This window comes from Caloenas nicobarica, chromosome Z (genome assembly GCF_036013445.1).
Source record: "Caloenas nicobarica isolate bCalNic1 chromosome Z, bCalNic1.hap1, whole genome shotgun sequence".
Classification (NCBI taxonomy): Eukaryota; Metazoa; Chordata; class Aves; order Columbiformes; family Columbidae; genus Caloenas; species Caloenas nicobarica.
In genome coordinates, this window is record NC_088284.1 from 57,393,539 (window position 1) to 57,420,705 (window position 27,167).

At 39.2% G+C, this 27,167-nt stretch overlaps 1 protein-coding gene across 2 annotated transcripts in view; it reads left to right on the plus strand.

Annotated features, from left to right (window-relative positions):
* Positions 1-1,509: 1,509 nt before the first annotated feature.
* PRUNE2 (prune homolog 2 with BCH domain) overlaps positions 1,510-27,167 on the plus strand; it is a 136,780-nt gene continuing 111,122 nt past the window's right edge. Inside the window, exon 1 of one of the 2 annotated variants that reach the window (XM_065655573.1) lies at positions 1,510-1,605. In XM_065655573.1, coding sequence (XP_065511645.1) covers positions 1,570-1,605 — 36 coding nt within the window. In that variant the 5' untranslated portion in view covers positions 1,510-1,569. Of the gene's footprint in view, positions 1,606-15,400; positions 15,466-27,167 lie in introns of those variants that run through there. The other variant, XM_065655574.1, reaches the window with a different exon arrangement.

The window sequence follows — 27,167 nt, forward strand, 5'->3', positions numbered from 1 at the left end:
AAAATATTTTCAGTAGACCTCATCTCTGCATCTCAAATTACACAGCGAGTCCTCTATTGCAATACTTTTTGATTTAGTTTACATTTTAAGTTACAACTATGAGAATATGTTGTGCAAAACTGGTAATCTTTCAAGAGACCTACTTTTCTATAGAATAATGGGAAAACTCAAATTCAGATAGAGTTCTGAAAAACACTAATGTGTTTCAGAAGAAAAAAAGTCCCAGTAAATGTAGCAAAATCTTTTTTTTTTTTCTGTTGAACACCGTAATGTATGATACTTTGCTTCATGTCATTTGCATGGTGCTTAAGTCCACTCAAATATTTTAATGAAGATTTATCTTTCAGTTTTAAATGGTTATGACATAGATATTTTTTTCCTGTTGCCCAGAACACTTTGGGACACAAACATATGACTAGGCAGAACAGATTGATCGTGACAGGCAACTCAGTTATAGGATCTGCAAGATATCATGAAAGAATTTACAAATAAAGGAAGAATGAATTACACTCATAAGAAAAAGTTTGTTAATAAGGAAGCAAAAGCTTTTAGCTTTTATAGTAATATCTTCAATGAGCTGTAAAATAATACGCAAGAGAAAAATATCCCAGATCTCATAGCAGTGAATTTATTAATAATTAGCCATCGCTAACTCCTCAGTAAGGCACAACTTGATTGGAATAGTAAATCTGTACTATTCAGGTTAGTTATTTATAGCGGGCAAAGTAAACACACCAGTGAGTACTAGTGGTGTGAGAGCATCAGAGAAGCTTTGAATCCTGCGACTTATTTCCTGATCTAGCCTACACTCATCACATGACCTTCCATGGACTTCTACAGACCTGGACAGGGACTCCAGCTTTTTGACATCTCACTTTATTTCTCTATAAAGTGGATGCTGTGCTAGGAAGCTCCTTCGTGAGCTGTTCAGTTGGATAGATATGAAATGTGGGTGCTATAGTCAGAAAGGATCCTAGTTCTGAAGTAGCAGTCAGGGTTTCTGGAGCTTGGACTGTGCCTGCGAGAGTCCCTCCAGAGCTTATGCCTCCGCGGTAAGGGGACCCCGAGACGGCCACTGCCTCTGACCCCGATGCCCTCGAGCTCTGCGTTGCTGAGTTTTACCATCTGTAAAATGGGAAACCGCGAAATCCCCGCCTGAGGACCAGCAGCAGCCCCCAGTTCGTACCTGTTGCTTTGACACCCCGAGGCGGGTCTTAGAGCGCCCTTTATTTCGGCCACACGCTATTGAAACGCCACAAATCAAAGCTCCTCAGGGCCTGACGGGCGGCGCGGGCCAGCGGGAACCGCGACCCCGCCGCGCGGAAAGGGCCGCCCGCTCCGCGCTTCCCGCCGCTGCCGCGCCCCTCCGCGCCCCTCCGCGCCCCTCCGCGCCGGCCCTTGCGGCACGGCCTGACGTCACCGCCCGCGGCGGGCGGGGCGGGGCGGGGCGGGGCGGGCGGCGGGGCCGCGCTCCGGAGCGGGCAGCGCGGGGACAGCGCGGGAGCGCGGTGCGGTGCGGCGCGGCGCGGTGCGGCGGGGCGCGGCGCGGCGGTCCTGCCGGCCGGCGCCATGGAGGAGTTCCTGCAGCGCGCCCAGTCCAAACTGGTGAGTCACGGCGGGGGCCGGCGGGCGGAAAACTTCGCCCGAGTTGCCGGTAATTGCAGACACCGGCCTCTTCAGCAGCCGCGGATGCTCCCCAAAACTTCTCGTAGTGTTTCAGCAGCGTTGCTCAGCAGGGCGGGCAGTGGGGAGAGAATGGGGCTTGTGACCTTTGCGTCGGCTGGAGCATGTTCTGGGGGTGCATTTTCTTCTCACACCTTTCTGCCCTCTAGTTATTGCTGAATAATGCTCCACTTAACAAATATATGAACCCACATTTGACAGGCATGTGGGTGGTGGCAGCGTGCTGTTTTGGGATTAGTTGCGCATTTGTAGTTACTTTCAGATGCATCAAGTTGCGCAGTTGAATGGGGAAGAAATATCAGAAGTCATGGAAAAACTGCCATTTCTGTGGTCTAAGTGTCACTAGGAGCAGGAGATAAGTTTGGAGAAGCAAGACTTCAAATAACTGAGGAATATGCTCAGGTGATCAAGGACCAGCCCCATAACGGTGTCTCATCTGCCATAGGTAGTTAATATTGTGCTAGGAATTGTGCAGACATATAGATTCTATTCTAGAATCACTCTGTTCGTAGGGTTGTGCTGAAACTGCAGTGCATTTGTTTACAGTGACTGATAATCTGGCCCGAGATAGTGTGTGCTGTTATTTTCCCTTACGTGCACTGCAAAGGTAGGATGTTTTTGAGACTGGGATGGTCTTACACCAGCTTATTTCCAATTGTAGGGGTTGATTTTCTGTGCAAAACTCGATTTTGCAGTTATTACGCTTTCATGGGCAGCCTGCACTCCTGCTAGCTATCCCAGCTCTAAGAAGTATGTTCAATTATAGGACTAATAATGAGTTAGTAAAAAAAAATTCAGTGGCTGATATTTTTGCCCTATATTTTTGGGCGCTTGGGCCTTACGTGCTGCAGGGTCTCCTCCCCACCCTTTGGAGGATTGCTGTAGATAGCTAAATGTAAACTTCGTTGTTGATGATTAGAATAGTAGGGTCTTCCCAGTTCCATACACCTGTTATGAATCTCTAGAGAGTGAGCAATCATAAAACCAAGATCCTCTTTCTCCGATAGCCATCATGCTCTGTATGTAATGATTTTTAAAGGATGGTTTGTTATACCATCTTTTGTTGTCATGCATATGTTGGAAATCAGAGAATTAAGGCATTTTTTAGAGGACTGGCAAAATCAAAGACAAAATAAATCCCTTGGTGGCTCCCTTAATATTTAACTGTGTTGGCAAATGTTAACAGTAAACATGAAGTATGTAATCTTGATCACATGCCAGCGAAGTTGTTTTACTATGTATTTTTAGGAGTTTATAAAGTGTTTCCATTATGTTTTCATGTAAACAAACTGAGCTTTGGTAGCCCTGTTAAAAGATACTGCATAGTGCAGTGACAAATAGGTAATACATTTTCACATCAGCATGTCTCATATTGCAACATTTGAATGGGAGATTTGGTTTTGGCAAGTTACCTGCTTGAGTATATCAAAGTTAGTCTTACTTAATGTTAATAGACATTAATTATGTTATGATAGCGGTCCCCTCTACACCATTAGTAAGTGGCATGCGGTAAGAACATCTTGATTTTACTACTAAAAGCAAATACTGCACTAATATTTCTGAGCAGCTGTTATAATCAGAAAGGAGTTTTCTGGAAAACTACAATCTGAAGAGGTTCATGGATAATAGATAATATTATTTCTTTAGTTTAGATGAAACAGGGAGCACAGCAACTGAACAGTAGCCCTTTTTATTCCTGCAAAGTGGCTTTTCAAAAGAAATGCAGACTTCCCTTTGTACCTTCTGAACTGCGGGAGAAAAACACATGTTTTGGAGGAGGTCTCCTCTACAGGGAAGAGTATTGTGGGGGGGGAATGTCTTTCAGAGTGTGATTTTTCATTGCATGGTCATGTCAGCTGAACACAGCTGAGGAGGAAGCACCTGAGCACTAGTGTGTCCAGTTCAGAACAGATCTTATAGGTGGGCTTCCATTTGCCAAGTAACCCTGTACCACGGTAGCCTGGAAAAGGTAACCCAGAGTAATTGAAGATTGTATTCTGCAACACAGAAGGCTGATGATGTGTTTTCTGTCCTGCTTGGTCTAGCCTTTAGCGGAGAATCCTTCTCTGCTCATACAAGGTAGCCAAATGCTGAGTTGAGGGTAAACAAAGGGCTGTGTTTGGTTTGCCACTCATGTAAGGTAAAGCTGCCTGGCTAAATGGGCAAATGGCCCAGAAGTAATGAGCTGCTGTGTATTGCTGTGCTGCTGTAGCCATATCTGTGCAAGACGCTAAGGCTCTACTGTCATATCTCAGAGGCCTGATGATATTACAGTGCGAGTATCACACCATAGGTAATCTTGTTATGTTAAACTGATTACAGAACATGAGTACTACTCAGCATGAATAAAGGAAAATTTTCTTTACTCATGAACAATAGCTCCAGACTGTGCAGGAGAAACCATTACTGCAACTGTTTCACTATTCATTTGGGTCTGGCTCCATCCACAACATTCATCAAGGCTGTTTTTCCACATGAAGCAAATTCTAGCTTCAGAGTATACCACAGAAAGACCTTGCACATTTTTGGTTTTCTAAGACTCTTGTATTGTGTATCTTCATTGATTGTTAGAGTAGAAAATTATCTATGTATTATCTATTAATAATTAAGTCTCCATTAGGCTATTTTTTTCTTTAAGAACAATGACTTTTCCTTTTGTGAATTGTCATGTAGTCATAGAACATTCTCAGTGATTGCCTCTGCCGATTTAAAAAATATATATCTGAACTACTGTGTTAGGCAAAGCCAGAGCTATCTTCCATATAGTTGGCCTTTTTTTAAAAAAAATTTTTATTTTTTTTTCTGAATCAGCTTATGCTTTGTCTTCTACAAAATCCCTGAGACAGTGAGTTTTACAATTTTATCATGTGCTCTGTGTGACTGGGGCAATATCCCTGTTTGTTTGCTTTAAACCATCTGGCCAACAATTTTAATGGGTGTTCCATGGTTCTTAATTCTTGAGTGAGTATTTTTTGTTCACTTTCTCCATGGTGTTCAGTATTACCATATCCCCTATCTCTTCTCCCAAACATTTCCAAGCTAAGTTTTTCTGTTGCTCCTTTGTACACACTGTTCTGTCACTCTGCTTATCCTTGTAGCCTTGCTCTGAAGATTTTATAATTTTGTCAGCCCCTTGAAAGTTGTGGAGCCCAGAACTGCCTGCCGTATTTAAGGCATGAGTGTGTAAAAGACTTTGACAGTAGTATTGCAGCATTTCAGTTTTTTCTTAAGAGTTCTTGGTATATTCTACTTACTTATTTATTTTACCGTCAGAAACAGTTTTTCTGATGCTTTCAGAGTTAAATTTAAAATGAATACATGATGTTTTTTCTGCTTAGTAAAACCCATTTTAAAGCTGATCTGACTGTGTATGGTACCCAAATACAGTTAAAAAATGGAGATGGGCTTGTTTCCTCATGTTTTCTGTAGTCTGCACTTCACTATCATTATTTCCATTTACTGTTTTATTACCTAGTCCCTCAGTGTCATAAGTCCTTTCTGCAGCTTTTATGTAGATAGTTTTAGATTTGACTCTCCTGAATAATCTGATATTGTCTGCAGCTTTTTTCAGCTCATTATTTGCCTGCCTGTCCTACTGGAAGTAATATTATTTATTATTTATAGATATGAAGAACAGCAGATATCCCAGCACGTATCCTTGTGGAGAATCCTTCACAGATATTTTTCCTTAATTGTGAAAACCGGCCATTTTTTCCTGTCCTTTCTTTCCTAACTTTTAGTTCTTTATTTTGCCATAAGACGATTACACCTCTTTTTTTCTTTGGTGATTTAGGTTCTTCACTAGCCTCTAGGAAACTTTTGAATAATATTTTTGGAGACTCAAGTACAGTGCATTGCCTAGTTTGTCTTCCGCTGCATGCTTATTGAATTGTTCTTTAAACTTCAAAAGATTTCGTACAAAAGTGTCATACTTCACAAAACCTTGCTGTCTCTTCCCCGGTTTCTTATGTTATTGGTATGTTTGGTGGCAATTCAGTCTGTCTCTCTCTGGGTTATACTCTTTGAGGCACAGCTAAGCCCTCAAGTGGGAGAAGAGTGACTAATCAGTCGATACATAATTTTGTAGAATTTAATTAGAAAAATAAATAAAAAGTTTGAGGCTTCAGTGGTGTATCTTCAGAATTGTTATAAAAATGATTATCAAAATATTAAAGGCAATTAAATAGAGAAGTAAAAATTCAGAATTATTTCTTTGGGAATTCTCTGATATGAAATACTGCGAGCTGCATGAGGTAGTTAAATTTGGTATTTTTCAAGTAATCTCGTGCTTCAGACTGCAGTGAAGCTGAATGACTGTGAGAAGTTAAATAGAGGGAGTCTGTCAAGAAAGCAGCTGTAAGAATAAAAAAAAAGAATTAAGAAATTGTCAGAATTTCCCCTGAGAGATGCTGAGACAATGGCTGCCAGCCAGTACTTTTTCCCTGGCCTTAGGTCTTTGCTTAATGGAGAGCCTAATGCTTCGTATGGTGGCTTCAGGGAAGTCAAAGAGGACAGAATGAGCCCAGCAAAGGGCTTAGTGCACAAATGATTCTGAGATATCCACATCCTGCAGCAAACTGCTTCAAACTAGCAGTTGAAAGATGGTCCTCCCTCTGCAGAGAATAGCAGATTAGCTGAGGAAGTAATCTTTCTAAATGCTGTGTCATCTTCAGCAGTTAACAGTATTTGGACAAACAAACAATAAAAGCCACAAAACCCAGAACAATAAAAACCAACCCCCTAAAACTTCAAGTTCCTTTAATCCCTTGCTGCCATAAGAAAAGAGATTATAATTCTAGACCAATGTTACCGCTGGCAGAATGATACACTGGTCAAACGGAGAATCATGCCTAGAGAAAAATTGGACTGTGTGACTGGGCATTTCCCAAAGTGAGGGCTGGGCCCATAACCAGGGAGATGCCCTTCAGAACAGTAAAGAAGGCTTCCAAGGCATTGCTTCGATAGATAAGAAAAATGAATGTTGTGCTTGTTTCTGAGGCAAAGAAGTTCAAAGAACAGTTAGTGATGATGGCATGGTTTGAACAGATGTATTTGACCACAGTTTAAAAACAAGCTGAGTCACTTGCATGTTTGTTCATATTACCTTTTATTTGCCTGTCTGGAGTTTTGTTATATTAGTGGTTACTTTGAAAATAATATTTAATTTAGCTGGAATAATGTGATGGCTTTATGGGAAGTGAAAAACATTATGGAAGTGAAGCAGAAGTTATTTTCTGGGAAATCAGTGAACTTATCTAGGCAGTGGGGTAAAAAAGCTTTCAATCATTAAGACAAGGAATCAAGTCTTACCCTCTCATGCATCTTTGCATTAATCCAGTAGCTCACAGGGGACTTGACTCTGTTTAGCAGGGCACTTACAGTATGTACAGAATTATGAGTAATGATGTTGACTTCATTTGGAAAACTCACAGGTATAAGTTGTACATACACCTAAAAATGTTGCAGAATCAGAGTCTTACAGCTGATTAACCTTTGGTTCCTTAAATCAGTCAGAAGAAACCATGTACTCTGCAGCATGAACTCCACAGTCAGGGTTCATTAGTAATGTGGAAAAAAGAGTAAACATTGTGCTAATATAATTCTGAGATAAATATTTAAACAAAGAATGTTTGTGAGCTGTGCTGAGCAGATACATGTTACAGGGCTTACAGAGATGAGTGAAATGATTAGAAAAATAGTTTGGGAAATTCTTTTCAAGAGTAATTCCAAATATACATTCAATATGAGGAGAAAAATCTGAGAGCATGAAAATAGCAAGGTGGAGATGGGAGTGTCACTGTAATGCAAGTAAGACATGTTTGTAGGGTGATGTGTTAAAAAATGCAAATTTGGGATGCAACCTTCATATTGCATAGTGATGCATGTTTATACAAATGTGCACGTCTTTACTAGGGAGGGTTATGTCCTCTAGACTTTGTCTCTTTTCCATCATCATTATGCAATTTGTAGTGGAATGCTTCCTTCTGTTTTGAGTATCATATAACCAAAAATATTTCTTAACTGGAGAAATAATTCAGAGAATCATAAAAAATGGTTTAAAGAATTGACTTCCAAGGAAGTAGAGATGAACTAAACATAAAGCTTCCTTAAATTACTACTGAGCTGAGACATGAGAGCAGTCTGGATCTATGGGGTACTAAAAGCAATGCAAAAAATGAATCATTCATTTATGTACATAGGTATAAATAAGAAATTGCAAATTGCTCAGAGGAGGCTTAATAATAAGAGAATATTTCCTGAAAATGAGGTCTTTTAGCTAGGAGAGCAGTGTCCCAGAGGAAGGAGTGGAAGCCCCTCCATACAAGCAAACCGAAATAAAACCTGTATTGGATGAACATATGTAAAACTACTACCTGCAGTTGTAAGGAAAACATGTTGAATGATTTAATAGCCTTTTATAGTTTCACTAAAACCATACAGGCTACAAAAGCTGAAAATTAAAAATGCTTTTCCTGATGGATTTTTTTGTTTGTTTGTTTTAGAAGACAAATAACATTTTAAAATAATAGCCTACATACCTTGCCTTTCATTAGTCTCTGGTGCAGTGATATTTTCTCCTTTTTCACACACAAAAAAGGAATGGAAATGGAAGAATAAAGCACATTGTGGTGGATTTTCAACTGGAGGGGGTGAAGTAGATCAGATTAATCAAGATTAAGCCATATTTCTATCCTGAATAACTTTTTGGGTGTTGAATCATTGCATGTGTAGCTCGAATCCTTTGTTAATTGTTCTACACAGAAATAAATTCCAAAGGCATCTTTCAGTAGGAGTTAGAATAAGGAAGATTGGGGGGGTTGGTGTCTTTAAGCATAGAGACAACGTAGGGGGAAATGAGAAGATCTGATTACTCTTTCCATTCCTCTGCTACTGACTTGCTGGAGATAAAAGTTAACATTTTATTATTGAATAGGAGATGATAGATGAAGCAGAGGAAGGTTTGAAAAGGTTACAAAATGTAGTTTAGGGATTCTGTTTAATGTGTGGGATCAAGGAGAGCCAGGAGAGAGAAGCCTGTATGGACAGAGCCGATGTGGCAGGGTCAGAGCCACAGACTAGGGGAAGGTTTTCCATAGCGTGGTTCTGGAAGCTACTAGGTTATCTCTGCTGAAGCCAAATGTAACGTTTCTGTGATTAAACCATTAGGTAATGATAGCCAGTTGTTTTGGCTCTCAGGGTAGACGGGAGAGGTTGATGACAAAAAGCCACTGTGGGACTTTGCAATAGGCAGGATGCGTGTGTCTAAACTGAACATGATGCCAAGATTGTGGACCCAAGTGATGGGCAGGATAGTTTTATTAACCCCTATGTATCTGTTACATATGTCCTTGCAAGAAAGAGGTGTGCTAAAAGGAGAGGGTGTAAAAGGTCAGGTTTGGAGTGTATGGTGAGATTCTGCCGGGGAGGTGTGGAGGTGGTGTGGGACTTCAGTGTGAAAGGGGCAGGATGGGAGCAGCACCAAAGTCCCATTTGCCAGAGGGAGATCAGGCTCAGCACTTAAATGACTTGATAATGCTCCTGTTATATTGTTTTTCTCCAAAGAAGAGAGCCTGGTGCCAGCAACAGTTAGACAGACCCTTAACAACTGGAATGATATCACTTGTTCTAATCAGATATGAATAGATTGCAGCATAGTAAGGGTAGAGGACGGACAGTGAAAAGGTTAGGAACATTTCAGAAAACAGTGACGTCTGGATGGTGTCAGATAGTTCTCTTTCCTTGTTTCTGCATCATTTGACAATAATTGAATAATGTGTAATAGATCTAATGCACTGGCCTAGTTCCATCCTGCACAGTCATAACCTGCTTTTGTACATTCCCCTCTAGACTCAATTTATTAGTGTTAAGCCTCCTTATGTCAACTTCTGCCCAGAGCCCAGTGAGATTTTGCAGTATACCTGACATGATTTACCGGTTTTGTACTAGTTAAAAAATTTTGCTGTTGCTGTATTTCGATAGCAATAATTCTCTTTGTGTCTTCTTGTATTTGACAAAATTTTGATTCTGTTTTAGTCTTCTGTGTGGAAGTGGCTCTGGATACAGTGCCTGCCACTAACTAACCAAGTTAGCTGCTGAACCGGCCTTTGATTAAGTGACAGAATGTCATGCTGAAGTGACCCTCTCCCTAATGGTTAATCTTATTGTGCTACAAATTATACTTAAATAGTCTCTTGCACTTTTACAATAGTGATTAAAAACTGAGCAAAGATGAGTTGGTAGGAAGGAGAAAACTCTGCACTGTTTCTTCAGATGTTACCATGCTTTTCGAACTCATGGAGATAAGTGGAGACATAGAGTCTAGCAAGTGTGCTAACAGAGAATGGCATATTCTGCTTGGTCACCCTTGCGTACTCTCCTGCAGTCAGCAGGATAGGAGGAAAGAAAGGAACGTTTCCTTTGAGTTTGCTTTTTTTTTTTTTTTTTTGATATATGAGAAGCAGAATTGCTCTGCTTGGAATATATTTGACTCTTTGTGAAGCAACAAAAAATAATAAACTTAATACTTGGAGGAACAGTTTCTTCTAAATATAGGCAGTTGGCAAGTGGTCAGTTGACTGATTCAGCAGCCTTGCTTTTACTTAACAAAGGTTTTAACACTCAGTCAAAGTCATTTGCAGGCCTGGCTGAATTACAGCCGAGTCAGAAGGAGTGCAATGATAGGTTAACCTGCTGGAAAAGTATACTGCAATTTTTTTTTATGGGGTATGTATGCAGTCCACAGAAGTTTGAAGTATGTTTACTTGGTTTTCCTCCAGATAAATCTGTTTGAGATTGTGTCCTGGGCATTCGTATTACTCAGAAAAGCAAGTGGCTTTACATGATGTACCTGTGTATTGTGCGTTTAAGAGGTCTGTATGAAATCCTGGAAGAGTTAGCCTACGAGGTTCCTGCACATTTTTTTATACATCTTCAAAGTTGGTAGCCTTTTCAAGCTAAAAGACCAGATATTATTTTAAACCCACTGTTTCACTTCTGTCCTCTCTCTGGTTTTGGATTTGTTTTGCTTTGAGTTTTTGGTCTTTTAATTTAGCAAGCATAGAAAAGGAAATTACCCATTTAATTGAGAGAACTTCAGTGCAGAAAACAAATGAAATTTTCCTTTTTTGCAAAGATGGATTTAGCTGTCCTTTCTCTTGACTTAGTTGAGATAGTAGCTGTGCTAATTTTTTCACTAGCAAAAATACTGTAATTGAAGCTTACCTGATCTATAGATTATTTTTTTCTTCAAAATGAATGACTCATTGGATTTGTTTATAGGCTGAATCCCATCACTAAGGCATAACCTGCAGTAAAAGATTATATACTTCCTCTCCACCACTGCTCAGGGAAATATGTGCATTTATGTCTTTGTGATATGATGGAAGCGTAGAGGCTAATGATAAACTGCACAGTTGCTGCAAACAGCTTTAAAATGATACATCTTGGCTATGTTTTTACATAAAAGTTGTTTTGTATATAAGAGTAAGAAGTGTGGGGTGGATTTGTACTATTCTTTGCTTTCTGCATATTCTGAGAGGCTAGCTGCATAAACTTAAATAAAAAAGAGTTATGTGCTACTATGTGAAATTTGTTCCTCTCTTGAGAATTTGATGCACACTGGAACTTCAGCATCGTCAGTGTTAGGAGGAATAAGCGAAGGCCATGACTTCATTTCTTATTTGAAAGGGTGGCATAACTGTGCATTAAAGCATTAATTCCAAGGATGAGAGTGGTGCAGATTGGAGTTCTAGTCTTATCTCTCCAGAGAGAGGGGCTCATACCGTGTTTTAAATCACATGTGAAAATCAGTTAAGTGATCTAATCTTAGCAGCTATTTGTTCACTTTTCAAGATCACTGCAGTGATCTTGGCACTGGCAGTTTTGCACAGTGGAAGAGAGATTTCTAAGGCTGGGTCTTAAGTCTTTTGTTTGATCTGTTTTGTGAAGTTTCTGCGATAGTTGTTGGCATGAGCCTGTCTCAACGTCAAAGTGTTGAAACTCAATATAAACCAGCAACGAACCAAATGAAAACAGCCATCAAGTTATCCACACCCCACCGCCCTTCACTGTGTGAGAATTGGGCCAGTTACAATCTCATGGTCTGAAAAGATATTTTTTTTTTTACAGATTGTAAATAAAACACAAATTACAGTTGATAGAAGAAATTATCTCAAGAAATAATTTTAGTTAAGTTTAGTAAGTATGAAGACTCTGAAAGTCTGCTTGACGGAAAATGCTCCATTCTTAACTGAGTGCTTAATCACTCTAACTTTTAAACTAGTTAGATATTAATTTGAATTCTTTGCACATTTCAGTTTTTCAGAGTTTAGACTGGTCATGTTTGATGATATTGTGGAAAAAGCAACCTAGTTAGTTGCCATATTAAGTAGTGATTAAAATCTAGCTGCTTCTCTCCCAACCAGATGATAATTACTGATATTGAATTAATATCAGTCTGTAAAAGCAGAATCTACTGTTTGCTTCCATAAATCAGAAGTGGTTATACAAATGAAGCTAATGGGTAATCAAGAGACAAGGAATTCTGCTTGAGATACGTTAGGCTTATGGCAGCAAGCAGGACAACCCAGCACTGTTTCATAGCATTGTTTTGAGCTGAGGCAGCAATGCTGTGGTACAATAGCAGAAGTTACAGCTGAAGTAGGTCTGACATGTTCTGTCCAATTTGAAAGCTTAAAAGATGATTGCACTCCAGGCATTGTGAGAACATCTCTCGCAGATGCATGAAAATGTCTGTTACAGATTTATTGCATTGTGACAATGTGGGACTCACTTTAAAGTATGGGTTTGGATTCTAATGTTTCCCAAGTGACTACATAGATCCTTCAGGTAGAGAGCATATGTATTAGCAAAAGAAAAGAAGCCAAGATAGAGGAAACTGGAAAGAAAGTGTGAACACTGAATGTGTCTGTCCAACCTGACATCCCAGCTTTCACTTAGCCCTTATCAATAAAATACCACTTTCATCTAGTTCACTTGCTTGTGCACTCACACTCTCTGTTGCTTGCATGCACAGAGAGAAACACATACCCTCTCTCTCTGCAAGTGGGTTAATGGACTAGGGAGCACTTGGGCAGAGTTCTCCACCTTAGACGCCTAAACTTGACCACAGTGTGAGCCTGAAGACTATTTCTGAAATCCCACTGAACTAGCTGGGAGTTGGTGTCTGTGTTTTGTGCATGCACAAAACTTGCACTCATATGCAGGCTGTAGTGCATCTCCCAACAAGTATAACTGGTGTCAAGCCTGGGGGATGCAGCGCGTTTTATTTCCCGCTCATCTCTAGGGAGGCTTGTTCTAGAAATTATTGAGATGTGCAAGAAGATTGCTAAGGTGACAAGAGTGAAGACCTTACTGAATAAGGCTGGTCTGGTTGGTGTCTTTCATAGGGACTAGAAATACTGTCGTCTTAGGTAAATTTACACCTCTAAAGAAAGGGGGAACTAGACTTTCATTGTGCCCCTATTGTATGTTATGGCTTTTGCCTTTCTGACAAAAAACTGTTCAAGAAATACAGTACTCCTAATGCTCTACTTTCATTTTGAGATGAAGGAAAAATTTGAAGACCTTGAGGGCAAGACTTACAAGTTGCTGCTGAGGTCACTTGGCTTGTTCAGCTTGGAGAGCTCCAGCTCCAGCTTCCTCAATGGGGGCAGCAGAGTGGGAGGTGCTGATCTCCTCTCTCTGGTGACCAGTGATAGGACACCAGGAAATGGAATGAAGCTACCTCAGAGGAAGTTCAGATTGGACATGAGAAAAATGATTTTCACTGAGATGGTGGTTGGTCACTGGAATGGGCTACCCAGGGCAGTGATTGTGGCACTAAGCCATGATGCTCTTGGTCATATAGTTTTATTTTAGATAGTCCTGTGAGGAGAAGGAAGTTGGAGTCTATGATCCTTACAGGTCTCTTCTGACTTGAGATATTCTAGAATTCTATGAAATATGAAGAGCTTTTAGCTCTTTCTTTGAAACTAAAAGAAACACAGTAAACAAATTTTTGCAAGCTTTTATACAAAATCTAAAATATATTTGCACTTCCATGTATTCATAATTTGACATGCTCTTATGTATATTTTCAAGGCTGGATATTAATGAGTATGTCATTAACAGATACATTCAGAGCATCACAGGTTCTTGAGAAAGCATTTTAAGCCAACCGACTGTCATTTTTAGCAGGAAAGAGAGACTAAGCTCCATCCCCAAGAGATCCCAGCAGAATCCACAGCTGCGGTAAACAGAACAGGTGACTGGATGTCACTGACACTGTACACAGCTACAGCTGAAAGACCATTTATCTTCAAGTTAAAAAGATTTAGCCCTCAGTATATGCTATTCATCTCTGACAGTCCAGAGAAGCTAAGGAGTGGCATGCCTTCTAATTAAAATACTCCTTTTTTTTTTTTTTTTAAGAGTAACATGCCATTGTATTTGTTTTGAGGATCCCTTAACACATTTCTGAATGTTTAGAAAGTAACCTATTTTTTTTGCTAATTTGATGTGAGTTAGATTGACAGGCGATAGACAGAAGAGCATGATGTGTGCACTGTTAGAAACCACTGCTGTAATAAGAAAAGTAACCAAAAGTGTGTAAGAATAGATAACAAGCAGGGCAAGGGAATTTTTTTGTACTTTCTGCATCTTTACAGAATATTTAGATACTTGCAAGCCCCATTCTATCCCTGTGCTGAGTACTATTTTGAAAAAGATTATTGTCTGACACTTCTAAGTGAAATGGTGAGTGAGTGAGACAGGGTCAAGGCCAGGGTGTGAAAACCACCAAAAACTCCACCCAATCAATGAACCAAAACCACCCCCTTCCCCCACCCCAAACCAAAACCCCAAACCAAGCGAAAAACCCCAACCAACCAACCAAAAACCAAAAAGAAAGAGGAAAGTGGTAAGTAGAATGATAATATGAAAGCTATTATTTATTGAATGGAGAACTGTCCTATTTCGTTCCTGGTTCTGTCAAGAATCTAAATAAACTTGAAAACTAGATTTGCATCTTGAAAACTTCCTCCTTCCCCTAAGCTTGCATTCTCTGTCTGCAATTCTTAGTTACTATTGTTAGAGAGAAATTAATTTCAGGGTCCCAGCTTCACATAATTGCAAATGTTTCTTAGGACATTTAATTAAGGTAAATCAACATGCATAAAGTTTAAAATAGCTCAAACCTACTGAGCTTTAGTAACTAGGTCTTTTTCCTGGCAGGCTCTTATAAAAAACACCTATATAGATTTGATAGTTGTACTGGGAGGCCAGAGAGGAGTGTAAATCAAGGGAAACAAATGTCAGTTGGAAATAGTGGGGTGTTTCCAGTCACAGAGGTAAGTTTTCCTTCCCCTCCTTTTCCCTCCCCTCCTCTCCCTTTCCTTTCCCTCTTTGGTGCTCGTAGCTTCTGCTGCTGAATGGTCTGTGAGAAGAAAGGTTTTTCTATTTGTTCTGAAGAAGATCATGATGAGCCACAATGTTATTTCTACTTTTGACAGGGTGTTGTGTCATCTGGCGTCTCATACTAAAGTTGTCTGGGCTCTTATCTCCTAAAACACATCTCTTCTAAGTGCATCTTTTCAAGTGTCCCTGAAGGAAAGAATCAACAAGTCTGATTTTAGCTCTTTATCATCTGCTGTTTAGTTACAGAGATTAGTGCCAAATCCTTGTTTTGGGCTTCCTATCAGTGGGAGGAAAAAGTAACACACAGAACCATGTGCGTGATGTGTGCTTTTTAGCTAATGATAGTCCTTAAGATAAATGTGCTCAGTAAGTCAGATGTGATACTTTTTTTGTCCTTGTCCTCAGGCCTGCATAGCTGCTGTACCAGAAGACCAGAGGAAGGGTGGGAATGGAGATGGGTGTAATTAGTTCTGGTTCTGCAGAGCTGGTAGAGCAAACGTGCAAAGGACCGACTATACAATCTTTGAGGTGGAGACGCTAAACAGGATCCCTCGCTGTTTGTACACAACCACTATGTGAAACGTTAATTCATAAGCACGTATGCCTCATATTTTAAGTCTTATAAACTTGCATAGAAGTAGTTCTCTTATATTCCAGGTTACTAAGTAAGAAGATATGCACATACTCTGTCCTACTGAACATGGCCAGCATGCCTACCCGGATGTGTACATGCACACACCTAGCCCACTGTGCGAAGTGTCCAAACTTCATACCTGTGGGGACTTCTGCATATGTAATTTAAGAGTCTTAGCTTTTGATGGTAAACTGAAACTGTGCTCCATAGAGGTTACTGTAACCTCATCCCATCACAGGCATTTAAATTTAGTTTATTTTCTTCATAGCAATGTGTAAATCCACAAATCCATAAAATGTAGGAATATTGTAAAATAGTGAAAGACACTTCAGAGTGAAAAGTCAATACTTTCAGTAATTTGGAGATGGGAGCTTGGCTAAATAATAGTTTGTACAGTAAAGTTTGAAGAAGGGACAAAGTATCTTTACTGAGATCAATAATAAGAAATCAAGTAAGTAGCACTAGCACAGCTCAGCACTCTGTGGCAAGACCAAAGATATTTTGGAGGAAATAGGAGAAACATACTCATACTGTTCCAGAAAGCTGCTAAGCTTTATGGTCTTTCTGCAACTTTAATTCGAGGTTTGGTTTGAGCTGTAATTGGTATTAGTGTCAGATATGTGGTATTTGGAGAATCAGTTGCACCTACATAACGTTAAGAAGGCACTTTTGTATTTGGGAACAATAATATTTCGTTTCTGGGAACAATACCATACTGCAATGTTTGCTTTGGACAGGATTTCTGAAATGTCTTGGCTTTTTTTTTTTTTCCCTCTTTGCCTTTCAGAATGTTTATGCTGAGTCTCTGCTAGTTTAATTTTCAGGTACTGGCTGGCATGTTCTTGGTGTCACTTAGCCATGATGGATGAAGTCATTGCTTAGCCACGGGTGGCCAGGGGTGGTATCTATCTTCTGTGTCCTGCTATTTGCAAAGTATTCAGCCTTCCAAATCTAATTGTAATTTTTTCTGAGGAGTTATATATTAATTAAGAGATTTTGTAATTTAACTATTTTCTACTATATTCTCTGAATATTTTTTATGCTGGAACATTCCTGAAAAGAGAATTCCGTTCATGAGGAGCAATTAGGTGTAGATTTCATTTAACTGTGTCGCAAGCTGTCCCCCATATTGTGCCTTTTTAAATGGCTTTTTGAGTTTCCTCTTAGTGTTAAGCACAACTATCACTTTATATCACATTAACTGATTTCACAGACTAAATGTCAGCCAAGTAAAAACCACAGTTTTTCGTACTAATGTTAATTTAAGCATGTTGCACAGCCCAAATGCTTCACAATGTACCCTTCATAACAAAACAGGTATTTTATGTCATGCTGTTATTAAAACATGCATATATATTGCTGTCTCTATATCTTATAAACCGTTTTAAAAGAAAATAATTAAATACAAATTAAACATTCTGTTTTGATGCTATTTGTGACACTAACTACCATAATTATTAGCATCCTTTCTCCCCAAATTGACAGAAATCATTACAGTGTATTTTTAAGGCTGGTTTTAAAAACTCAGAAATGCGATGTTCATATGACTACAGCAAATAGACAGGGATCTCCTCTGATAGCCATAACTCTGTTTTTATAAGTAGACCTCATTCTCAAAATTGGCTTCTCATATATTGCTGTGCCTGTAATAGATTACTTGAATCACAATGCCTCTGTGGGTTGGTCCTTGTATAGATTTAGACAATTTACTAATCTGTTTGAGTAATCATGTAGTGGAATATCTCGAATCTCTTTTAAGTCAGTGTGTTCTTTTAAGATCTGATGGCTTTTTTTATTCAGGAGTGGCAAGTATATGTTGGTATTTATACATATGAAATCCTTTTAGAGCCAGAGATTAAATGTTCAAATGTAACTGTGTATGAATATGTTGCCGTTATACCTTATCCTTGTTGAGTGATCCTGAGAAAAAATATTGTTCTACTTAGCTGGTAAAAGAAAGGAAAGTATTATGCCATGTTTATTTTTAACAGGCTTTCCTAATTCCATTAACACTGAACAGATGTCCTTTCAACAGGAATACAAGGCCAGCACACACTTCCCGTATAAGGGAAAGAAAGCTACACATAGTTATTCCTCTTGTTCTTTCGGTACAAAATGCTTATATTACACAAAATGCTGTGTAATGGTCCTCTGATCTGCTGAGATTTATGCAAATAGCTAAGCAGAAATAAGCTAAAGAAATGTCAGATTGAGAATAGAGAGTGACCTAACACTGCAAAGCCGTGAAATCGTCACTGATTTCTAAAGTTACCACTGTTCCTGTTCTGACAAGTGTTTAGCTGGATGTTTGTCAGTTTCTCCAAGGGTGATGAATCCCTTTTTCTTTAACACCTTAATCACCTTGCAAATACAGAGGAATTTTAGTTCATGTGTTCCAGTATTCTCACAGCTGGAAACACAGGAATTGTCTTATTGACACCTACTAAATGTCCGTGTGGTGGAGGATGTTGTGTTGCTAGTCACTGAGGTAGGGTTTAATTACAAGCAAATTCTAAATACCTACCATTGTTCTCAGACTTCACCAGTAGAAAAGTGTGGGTCTGTCTTCTGTGATCAGTCCTGTGCATCAGATATTTTAGCTTGCATAGGTACCTCTTATGTACTTAAGTTTGAGGTTTTGTTGTTGTTGTTTGTTGGCATTGTTTTGCCCTGTGCCCAGAGATTTAAGGACTTCTCTCTGTGCAAGAGGTGACCTACAATGGATGTTGTGCTCTGATGTTTTTTTACCTTCAGAATGACTGTAATGAAGTTCAGAGCTTTGTAATTTGGTGGAAGTAAGGTATTAGCCTGAGAGGAAGCAGATTGTTCTTTGCTAGCTTGTGTATCTGTCCATACCTTTCTACCCTTTGTTCTTAACTACGACAGCCGCAGAAATCAATGGATGCAGTACATACATAACTGTATGCTCTTCAATTGAAAACCGAGAGCTTGACTGTTGAGGAAGATAAGCAAGTCCCTATGTGGGGGAAGACGCTGTTAAATTAAAAATACATCATAGTGTGTTAAATATAAAACTAGAAGATATTGTTGACCTGTCAATTTAAAGCTGAAGTAGAAATATTAATGTAATTTTTGTTTGTCATTAGCATATTTTTTTCTAAAATATTTGTTGTCTTTTGAATGAGCTGGGGCAGCAGATTTGCTAGGGATGATGAATTACCCATTTTGGTGTTAACTGAGAAGATTCAGCAAAACTATAATTGAAGAGGATGTCTTACTTTGTCAGTCATTAATGTCTCTTCATATGTGAATTTATCAATTTATATCTACTGTTTTTCTCCTGCTTAATAAAATTTGAAATAATACATTGTGAAACCCTTAATCAAAATGGATGAAATGAAGCCAAACCTTAAACAAAAAAAAATCTTGTTTATGTGAGTTCCTTGTTCTCATGTTCTGTTAATTCTTACCAATTTTTTTAACAGAAATTAATGGCAAAGCATAGCTTAAAAGAAATTATTTTAAAGCTGTATAATATAAACAGTGCTTCAATTTACTTTGTAATTACACTTTAAATAATTTTGTCTATTATTTTCCATACTTTTAAAGCAATAGTTGATATGCTGACCATGAAGATAAGCTTTAATACTGTATACTCTCTATTTCTATGGTTCTTCTCTCGATAACTTTTCTTTTATGAAATGTAATTGAACTACTGTGCCACATAGAATCTGTATGTGAAATCAATAGGCTTTTGGGGGTTTTTTTTGGTGGCTACAGTGGCAATATGGTTATAGGTCTACATGAGAAAGATGTGTTTATTTTATTGTGGTTCTTGACAGATCTTGGCTGTGCTGTAAAATGGCTGTGATGATCAGCAGAATTAACATAATTTGTTCCTTTATTTTTCTGTACCAGTTGTCCTAGTGCATTAAATTTAAAACGTGGCTCAGGTAGACATATGTTGTATGCCAAGACAAAATAATGTGAAATAGAGCTGTGTTTCAGAGGGGCGATAATAATCGTCACCATAAATATTATTTGCAGGATCTTAATTTGTATGTCAGTTCAAGGTGTCATTGGCACTATGCAAGAGTAATAAGACAGAAGTCCTACCCAGGATAGGTAACCTCTAGGTTCTTACTTTTTTGGGGAATCTTTGTAATGGGCACTGTGGTGCCCTGTGGGACTTTAACTATTGCAGTGCTGAACTCCGAAGTACAAGAAGGAATGGGAAGTGCAGATTTGAGCTTATTCCCTCCTATAGGTCTTTCCCAGCTTGCCCCAGGCATAGGAGGTAAAAATGATTCCACCTCCTGATAACTTTTTGCTTCCTCTAGAGGATATTTTTCAAAGTGATTTTTATTTCTTCCAATCCTTTTACTATTTTTCCATTGCCAATTGTGCTGGACAAATACAAGGATTAGATTCAGTGTTTTCCCTGATACGCTACGTTTTCACAGAAAGACATTTAAGAAGTAAATCCCTGCTCAAACTTTTTAACTTTTTTTTTTTTCTGAAAAATCTTATATCCTTAGCAGTATTTTAAATATTTTCCCTGAAAGCCAAACACTCCATTTCAGTTTCCTACCCTTTTCTCATGGAATGTTAAAAGAGGAAATTTTTCAATAAATTCGAACTAGTGTTGCATTACTTCAATTAGGCATATTTGTGGGTTTTTCGCTTTTACGGAAGTGTATTTTACCTGTTCTATCTCATTAGAAGGAAAACTAACAACAACACAGCAAAAATGAATGTTTTAGATTGCTACTGTATATTGCCTTTCAGCACACTTTAATTAAAGTGGCATTTGTTTGTCCTACAATATCACCATTCCCTAATCGATGTACTGAGCAAGCACCATGGTGACAAGATAAGTTGCTTTGTTTTGTTCCATATGTCTGTGTTCCAAATTTTCCATAGTTTTAATTGGTTCCCTGCAGAATAACATTTACAAGCATATGGTATGGAAAATGCTGACTGCATTTGTTATCATATATTTTAGTACACTGGTGGCACTAGATCACTAAGCCTTTAAATGTGATTATGAGGTTATTTAATGCAGTCAATAGTGTGCTTAAAACACAGCAAAAAATCTGCAGTGAGCCAAATGGTATCAAGGAAATATGTTTGAATGCCTTCTTTAATGCTTCAAGGATAGATGGGAAAGTCTGATTCAGAAAGGTTTTTAGTAATGTTTATGCTGAAACATACTTTGTCACCTAAGAGCAATTTGGAAAAGTTTGTGAAGGCTGCTTGCCATCAAAACAAAAGGAATGTGCATAGGAATGTGGAATGCAGAAAAGGCAAAATACTTGATACACCGAAGATTATTGACTTCTGAAGAAATGCACTGGCATTAGTTGATGAAATGGTATGCAGGATCAACCCTTAAATCTCTTGTGTCTGACTCTGGAGACGTGAGCACTATATTTTTACACAGATTCTGCTCTGGCAGAAGACAGCCGATCTGAAAGAGAACATGATTGACTGAGAAGATCATAGTTATCTCAGTATGTTTGAAAGTCTGAGTTCAACAATATAGACAGGCTGCCCAGAGAGGTTGTGGAGTCTCCTTCTTTGGAGATATTCAAAACCCTCCTGGTCATGTTCCTGTGCAATCTGCTCTGGGTGTACCTGCTTTAGCACGTGGGTTGGACTAGATGATCTCCAGAGGTCTATTCCAACCCCAGCCATTCTGTGATTTTGTGATTCTGTGACATAGGTGTTGACTTATGCCTTTTTGATTGTGCTAGAGCGGAGGATGTGACATCGTGAACAGCTGAATTGGATTTCTTGCTGAGACAAATCAAACAAGGTGGTTTCAGACTGCTCCAACAAGTGCTCAGTGGGTCATTGTATTAATGACCTCTTTGGATTTTGTGAGCAGACTAGAAACTCAGATGCAACCCAGTCAATCAGAGAAAGAGGGTCACTCCGTAAATACAGATGTCTGGTGTATGGATTACATCCTTTGGATATAGATTCAAGTGGTTCCATATACCTTCTGTCCCTAGCCTGAACCCAGCCTAACTTAATAAATTACTTAAAAATTTCTACTGTTTTAATATCATCCATGTAAAAAAGTGTAGTAGACATTAAAGCAGCACAACTTCTAAGTTTATTAGTGACTAGATATATGCTGTAAGGCATGTGAATGTTAAAAGTAATACAAGAATGTGATTATGCATTTTCATTTGCTTATATGCAATACATATATGGCTCTGACATTCGCATCATGATGAGGGCAGTTTGGGGATCTAAACAGTATAGACATAACCAATTACTGTATGAGTAAAAAGGCAGTGCCTTCTCGTAATGGAGCATATGTTTCTGTTCTCATAACATCCCAAATCAAAAATAGATTCATTTTGTAAAATCAAATTTCATTCTGAGTGTTTCTTTCGTAGTGCACTGTCATTTCACTAACAAGCACAGTGTTGCAAGATAATTTTTAATCTGTGCTCAACTTCTGCAGCAAATCAATGCTACATCTATCTCTCACACAGACACTTGGACTTAAACATGCCACAATAATAGAATTCCCTCATGGAAAAAGAAACTGCCAATAATAAGAAAAGGCTTTTGGGAAAATTCCTTTGGGGAATGGTGTTTGCAGCAGGCATAAAGGACAGCAGAGGAGTACTTGTTAATTGGTTTCTGATTTTCAGTGTGGAAAAAGAAATAGTGACTAAAATAATACTAAAGTTAAAAAAATATCTACTGCATCTTTTCTGAGGCAATTGTATCAGGGTCGGTAAAAAGTCAAAGACTTTTAATAATTATAGTATGATAAAAACCTATTGAAAGGTAAAATCGAAACTGATTTTGGCCTTCTGATCATCTCTTCCAGCCATGATTTTCTGTCTCAACTGAAGGTTTGTAACACATGTTAGGATAAGTCACTGATGGGAAGATGGTGTCTATGATTTTGTTGTTAGCATGGACTACTGGTTTGTGTTGGATCACTTAAAATGTATTTCACGATGAAGAGGAGACAGAAGTTCACACAGATCTGAAACAAAATGAAAATGTGATAATGTAGCTATGCTTAATGTTTGTATTTGAGTGCAGTATGTCACAATTGTTATCTATAGCACATTGATAAAAATTTATAAGAAATATTGAGATTGCAAGGTGACACAATAAAAAACCAAAAAACCAAAAAAACCCCGAAAGAACAGAATTAAACCTGCTTATATATTGTCCATATAAACACAGAAAATTCGGTCTCATTACGTGATCACTAATGGTGTTTCTGTTGGGCTGTTGGCTCACTTTAAGGGTATGGTCTCATGTTCAACTTGGTGCATATCACCTAAGGGCTACACTGACTTAAGAAATATGAAGCTCAACTCCGAAGGCTCCTGTGTATTCAGGCTACCTCCTAACTCTTGGTAGATTTATCCTTGGTTGCAAAGTTGCTTCCACCATTTTCAAGAAGAAGCTAAGCTTCTTCAACACTCTGAGGTCAGATGTTAAGTCTGTGACAGAGGCAGATAAATGAACTGCATCATTTGAGTTGAATTCCCTTGCCTGCAGTAAAAAAAAAATCACCTTTCTTCTCCCACACACTCTCTCTTTGCTCTCTATAATTCATTCAACTTCTGCAGTGTGCGATGCGGGGGATTGTTGGTATTGGTCACTTACCGACACAGCACAGAACTCGTACAATTAATATGACAGGGACACTCTGCTCCTCAGGAAAACGTGCTCCCTACTTTTAACTCATTTGTTTTTAATATCTCAAGGGACACCTTGATCCTATAATAAGATGAAAAATTCCTAAAGGAGATGAATACTGTCAGGTCCTATAAACTGATAGGCATCCCAGTCTACCCTTTGCATGTAAAAGGAGAGGGAACAGGAGTTGTGTAACTTGAGCTGAAAATTCAAAGATATGCTGTGACTGGCTTTAGACCTTAAAGAGAACCTGGAACAGGAATATAACTTGTTCTTTTGCAGAGCTGGCTTGCTGTATGCTGTATTGCTGATACTCAGTTATTAGGTGAGAGCAGTAATCCTGTACAGAACTCATTAATTTGAACAACAAATAAGTTAATGCAGCATAAAAGGAAGAGGGGAACTTTGATTTTTACCTTTGTAACTTCTCTGATAGAGAATCCTATTGACAGGCTGTTAAAGTACTGCTGATTCAAGCTTAAATAATAATTCTGCTGGGAACATTTTCCTTTTTCAGCCGTACAAGAGCATATCCTGTTTTGTCTTGGCAAGAAGAGCAATGTGATATCTTTACTAAGCCTATGGTCATTTAAATAAGTTTTTTCCCTCCTCACTTTGTCAATCTTGTATTGCAAAAACTTAGGTTTCTTTAATTCTGTAAGAGAAAGCATATTTAATATCTCTCAAAATGTGTAGTGCCGAAGTCATGCTTCCAAAATGTGTGTGAATGTGGGCGTGTATATGTGCCCCATGTGTGACCCCTTTTGAAAATGAAATACTATTGGATGTACTATATACTTATACCCCATGATCCAGTAGAAGTGGTGTCTCAAAACTTGGCTCTAAAGGCAAAAATTTAGAGAAGCAAGGGAGCGTGAACATGTAAAGCTTATAAAACGTGGTGGAAAAGCAACACCAACCAACTGATGGAATAGATCTAATTTTAAAAGGGGCTAACAAGATTTCGATTGATGTTTTTAATTCTGTGATGCTTCTATTGATATTTAAAATGCATGTCTGCATTATTTGATTACTCCAACTACTCTTTTTCAAATGAAAATTGCATCTAGAAATCTTTGTTCATTTTTGTTTTTTGCTGTGTGAATAAATATGTGATAAGTTAGATAGAAGCTATTTCAAGAACAGGCAGAGCAGACCTGCATGCTGTTATATCATGTAAAATGAATTAAAAGTGAAAAGAGAGTAGATGTTTGCAGCTGGTAGGAATTCTTTCTTGAGCAATGTGACATTTGTCTGCCTGCAGAATGCCAAATCAGAGCCTGTTAGTAATGCAGAAATATTGAACTGAATTCTCAGCAGCAAGAGCTGATGGTGCCAATTTTTGATTAGAAATGACTGGAAAGGAGAGCTCCTGTCATGTGGAAATTCCAGGAAGAGTCTAGGGACAGGACTTCCTTGCCTGGCTGGCATGCCAGACAGTTAACCTGCCTTATTTCCATTATAAGTTTTTAGGATCAGCATGCAGTGTGATTTTGGGAAATGGCTTTTGGCTCTTAAATATGTCTTTTAAAGTATTAACTTCAGGAGACCGATAATACTTGTTCAGGAAGGCTATGTTCGACCTCCTGTGGAATGTGCAGTCACCATCAAAGGGTAAGACTGAGTAAAATATGTGTATCACTTAGGCCACAGGTAAATTCTACATGCATGGCAACTAAGTTGCGAAGACGTTTTCCCAGTCTTCCTTACAGACTTGTCATAGTCATAGTCTTTTGTCACCAGATCTTATTCAACACAAAATATCAGGTGAAATTCTATGCCTATCCAACCATTTCCGAGGACGGCAATGAATTTTTCTGACACTTCCACTTTTGTTTATCTCTTTTGTAAGGCTGTGTCTCCCATATAAAAGCAGATGGTGTGGATTTTATTGGTGTATATTTTATTCTGCCAGTGGGATTGATATTTACTGTAAAAGCTTTTTCTTAGATCCATCTGTAAAGCACCATTGTACACTATAGATCCAACAGATAACTATTAAAATATCATAGAATGGTTTGGGTTGGAAGGGACCTTAAAGATCATCTAGTTCCACCCCACTACCATAGGCAGGGACACGTTCCACTAGACCAGACTGATCAAAGCCTCATCCAGCCTGGCTTTGAACACTTCCAGGGATGGGGCATCCACAGCTTTGCTGGGCAGCCTGTTCCAAGTGTCTCACCACCCTCATGGTGAAGAATTTCTTACTTGTATCTACCCTCTTTCAGTTTAGAGTCATTACCCTTTGTCCTATCACTACATACCCTTGTAAAAAGTCCCTCTCCAGCTTTCTTGTAGATAGTGGAAGGCTGCTTGTAAGGTCTTCCTGAAGCCTTCTCCTGGTTGAACAGTCCCAACTCTCTTAGCCTGTCTGCATAGGAGAGGTGTTCAAGCTCCCTCATAATCTTCATGGCCCTCCTCTGGACTCACTCAAACAGGTCCATGTCCTTCTTATGTTGGGGACCCCAGAGCTGAATGCAGTATTTCAGGTGGGGTGTCGTAAGAGTGGAGTAGATGGGGAAAATCACCTCCCTCGACCTGCTGGTCACTCTGCTTTTGATGCAGCCCAGGGTATGGTTGGCTTTCTGAGCTGCAAGTGCATATTGCTGGGTCATACTGAATTTCTCATCAAGCAACATCCGCAAGTCCTTTTCCTCAGGACTGCTCTCAATCCATTCTCTGCCCAGCCTGTACTTGCGCTTGGGATTGCCCTGACCCATGTGCAGGACCTTGCACTTGGCCCTGTTGAACTTCATAAGGTTTGCACAGGCCCAGCTCTCAAGCCTGTCAAGGTGCCTCTGGATGGTGTCCCTTCACTCCAGCATGTTGACCTGGTGTCACTGGCAAACTTGATGAGGGTGAAGTCAATCCCAATGTCCATGTTGCCAACAAAGATGTTAAACAACGCTGGTCCCAATACCGACACCTGAGGAATGCCACTCTTTGCTGGTGTCCACTTGGATATCAAGCCATTGACCACATCTGTTTCAGAGTGACCATTCAGCCAGTCCCTTATCCATTGAGTGGTCCATCTATCACATCTGCATCTCTCAAATTTAGACAAGGATATTGTGTGGGACAGTGTTAAATGCTTTGCACAGGTCCAGGTAAATTATGTCAGTAGCTCTTCCCTTATCCACCAGTGCTCTAACCCCATCATAGAAGGCCACCAAATTTGCCCTTATTGAAGCCATGTTGTCTGTCACCAGTCACCTCCTTATTTTCCACGTGTCTTAGCATAGTTTCCAGGACTATAGGCTCCATGATTTTGCTGAGCACAGAGGTGAGACTGACTCGCCTGTAGTTCCCTGGGTCTTCCTTTTTCCCTTTTCAAATATGGGGGTTATGCGTCCCCTTTTCCAGTCAGTGGGAACTTCACCGGACTGCCACAACCTCTCGGATATGGTGATAGTGATTTAGCAAATTCATCCACCAGTTTCCTCAGGACCCATGGATGCATCTCATCAGGTCCCATGGACTTGTGTGCCTTCAGGTTCCTTAGGTGGTTTCTAACCTGATCTTCTCCTACAGTGGGTAGTTCTTCAGTCTCCAAGTCCCTGCCTTCTGTGACTTGAGTGGTGTGGCTAGAGCACTTGCCAGTGAAGACTGAGGCAAAAAAAGTAATTGAATACCTCAGCCTTCTCCATATCCTGGATAACCAGGTCTCCCATTTCCTTGCAGAAAGGGCCCACCTTTTTCCCTAATCTTCCTTTTATCATTGATGTACCTATAGAAGGTTTTCTTGTTGCCCTTGATGTCCCTGGGCAGATTTAATTCTGTCAGGGCT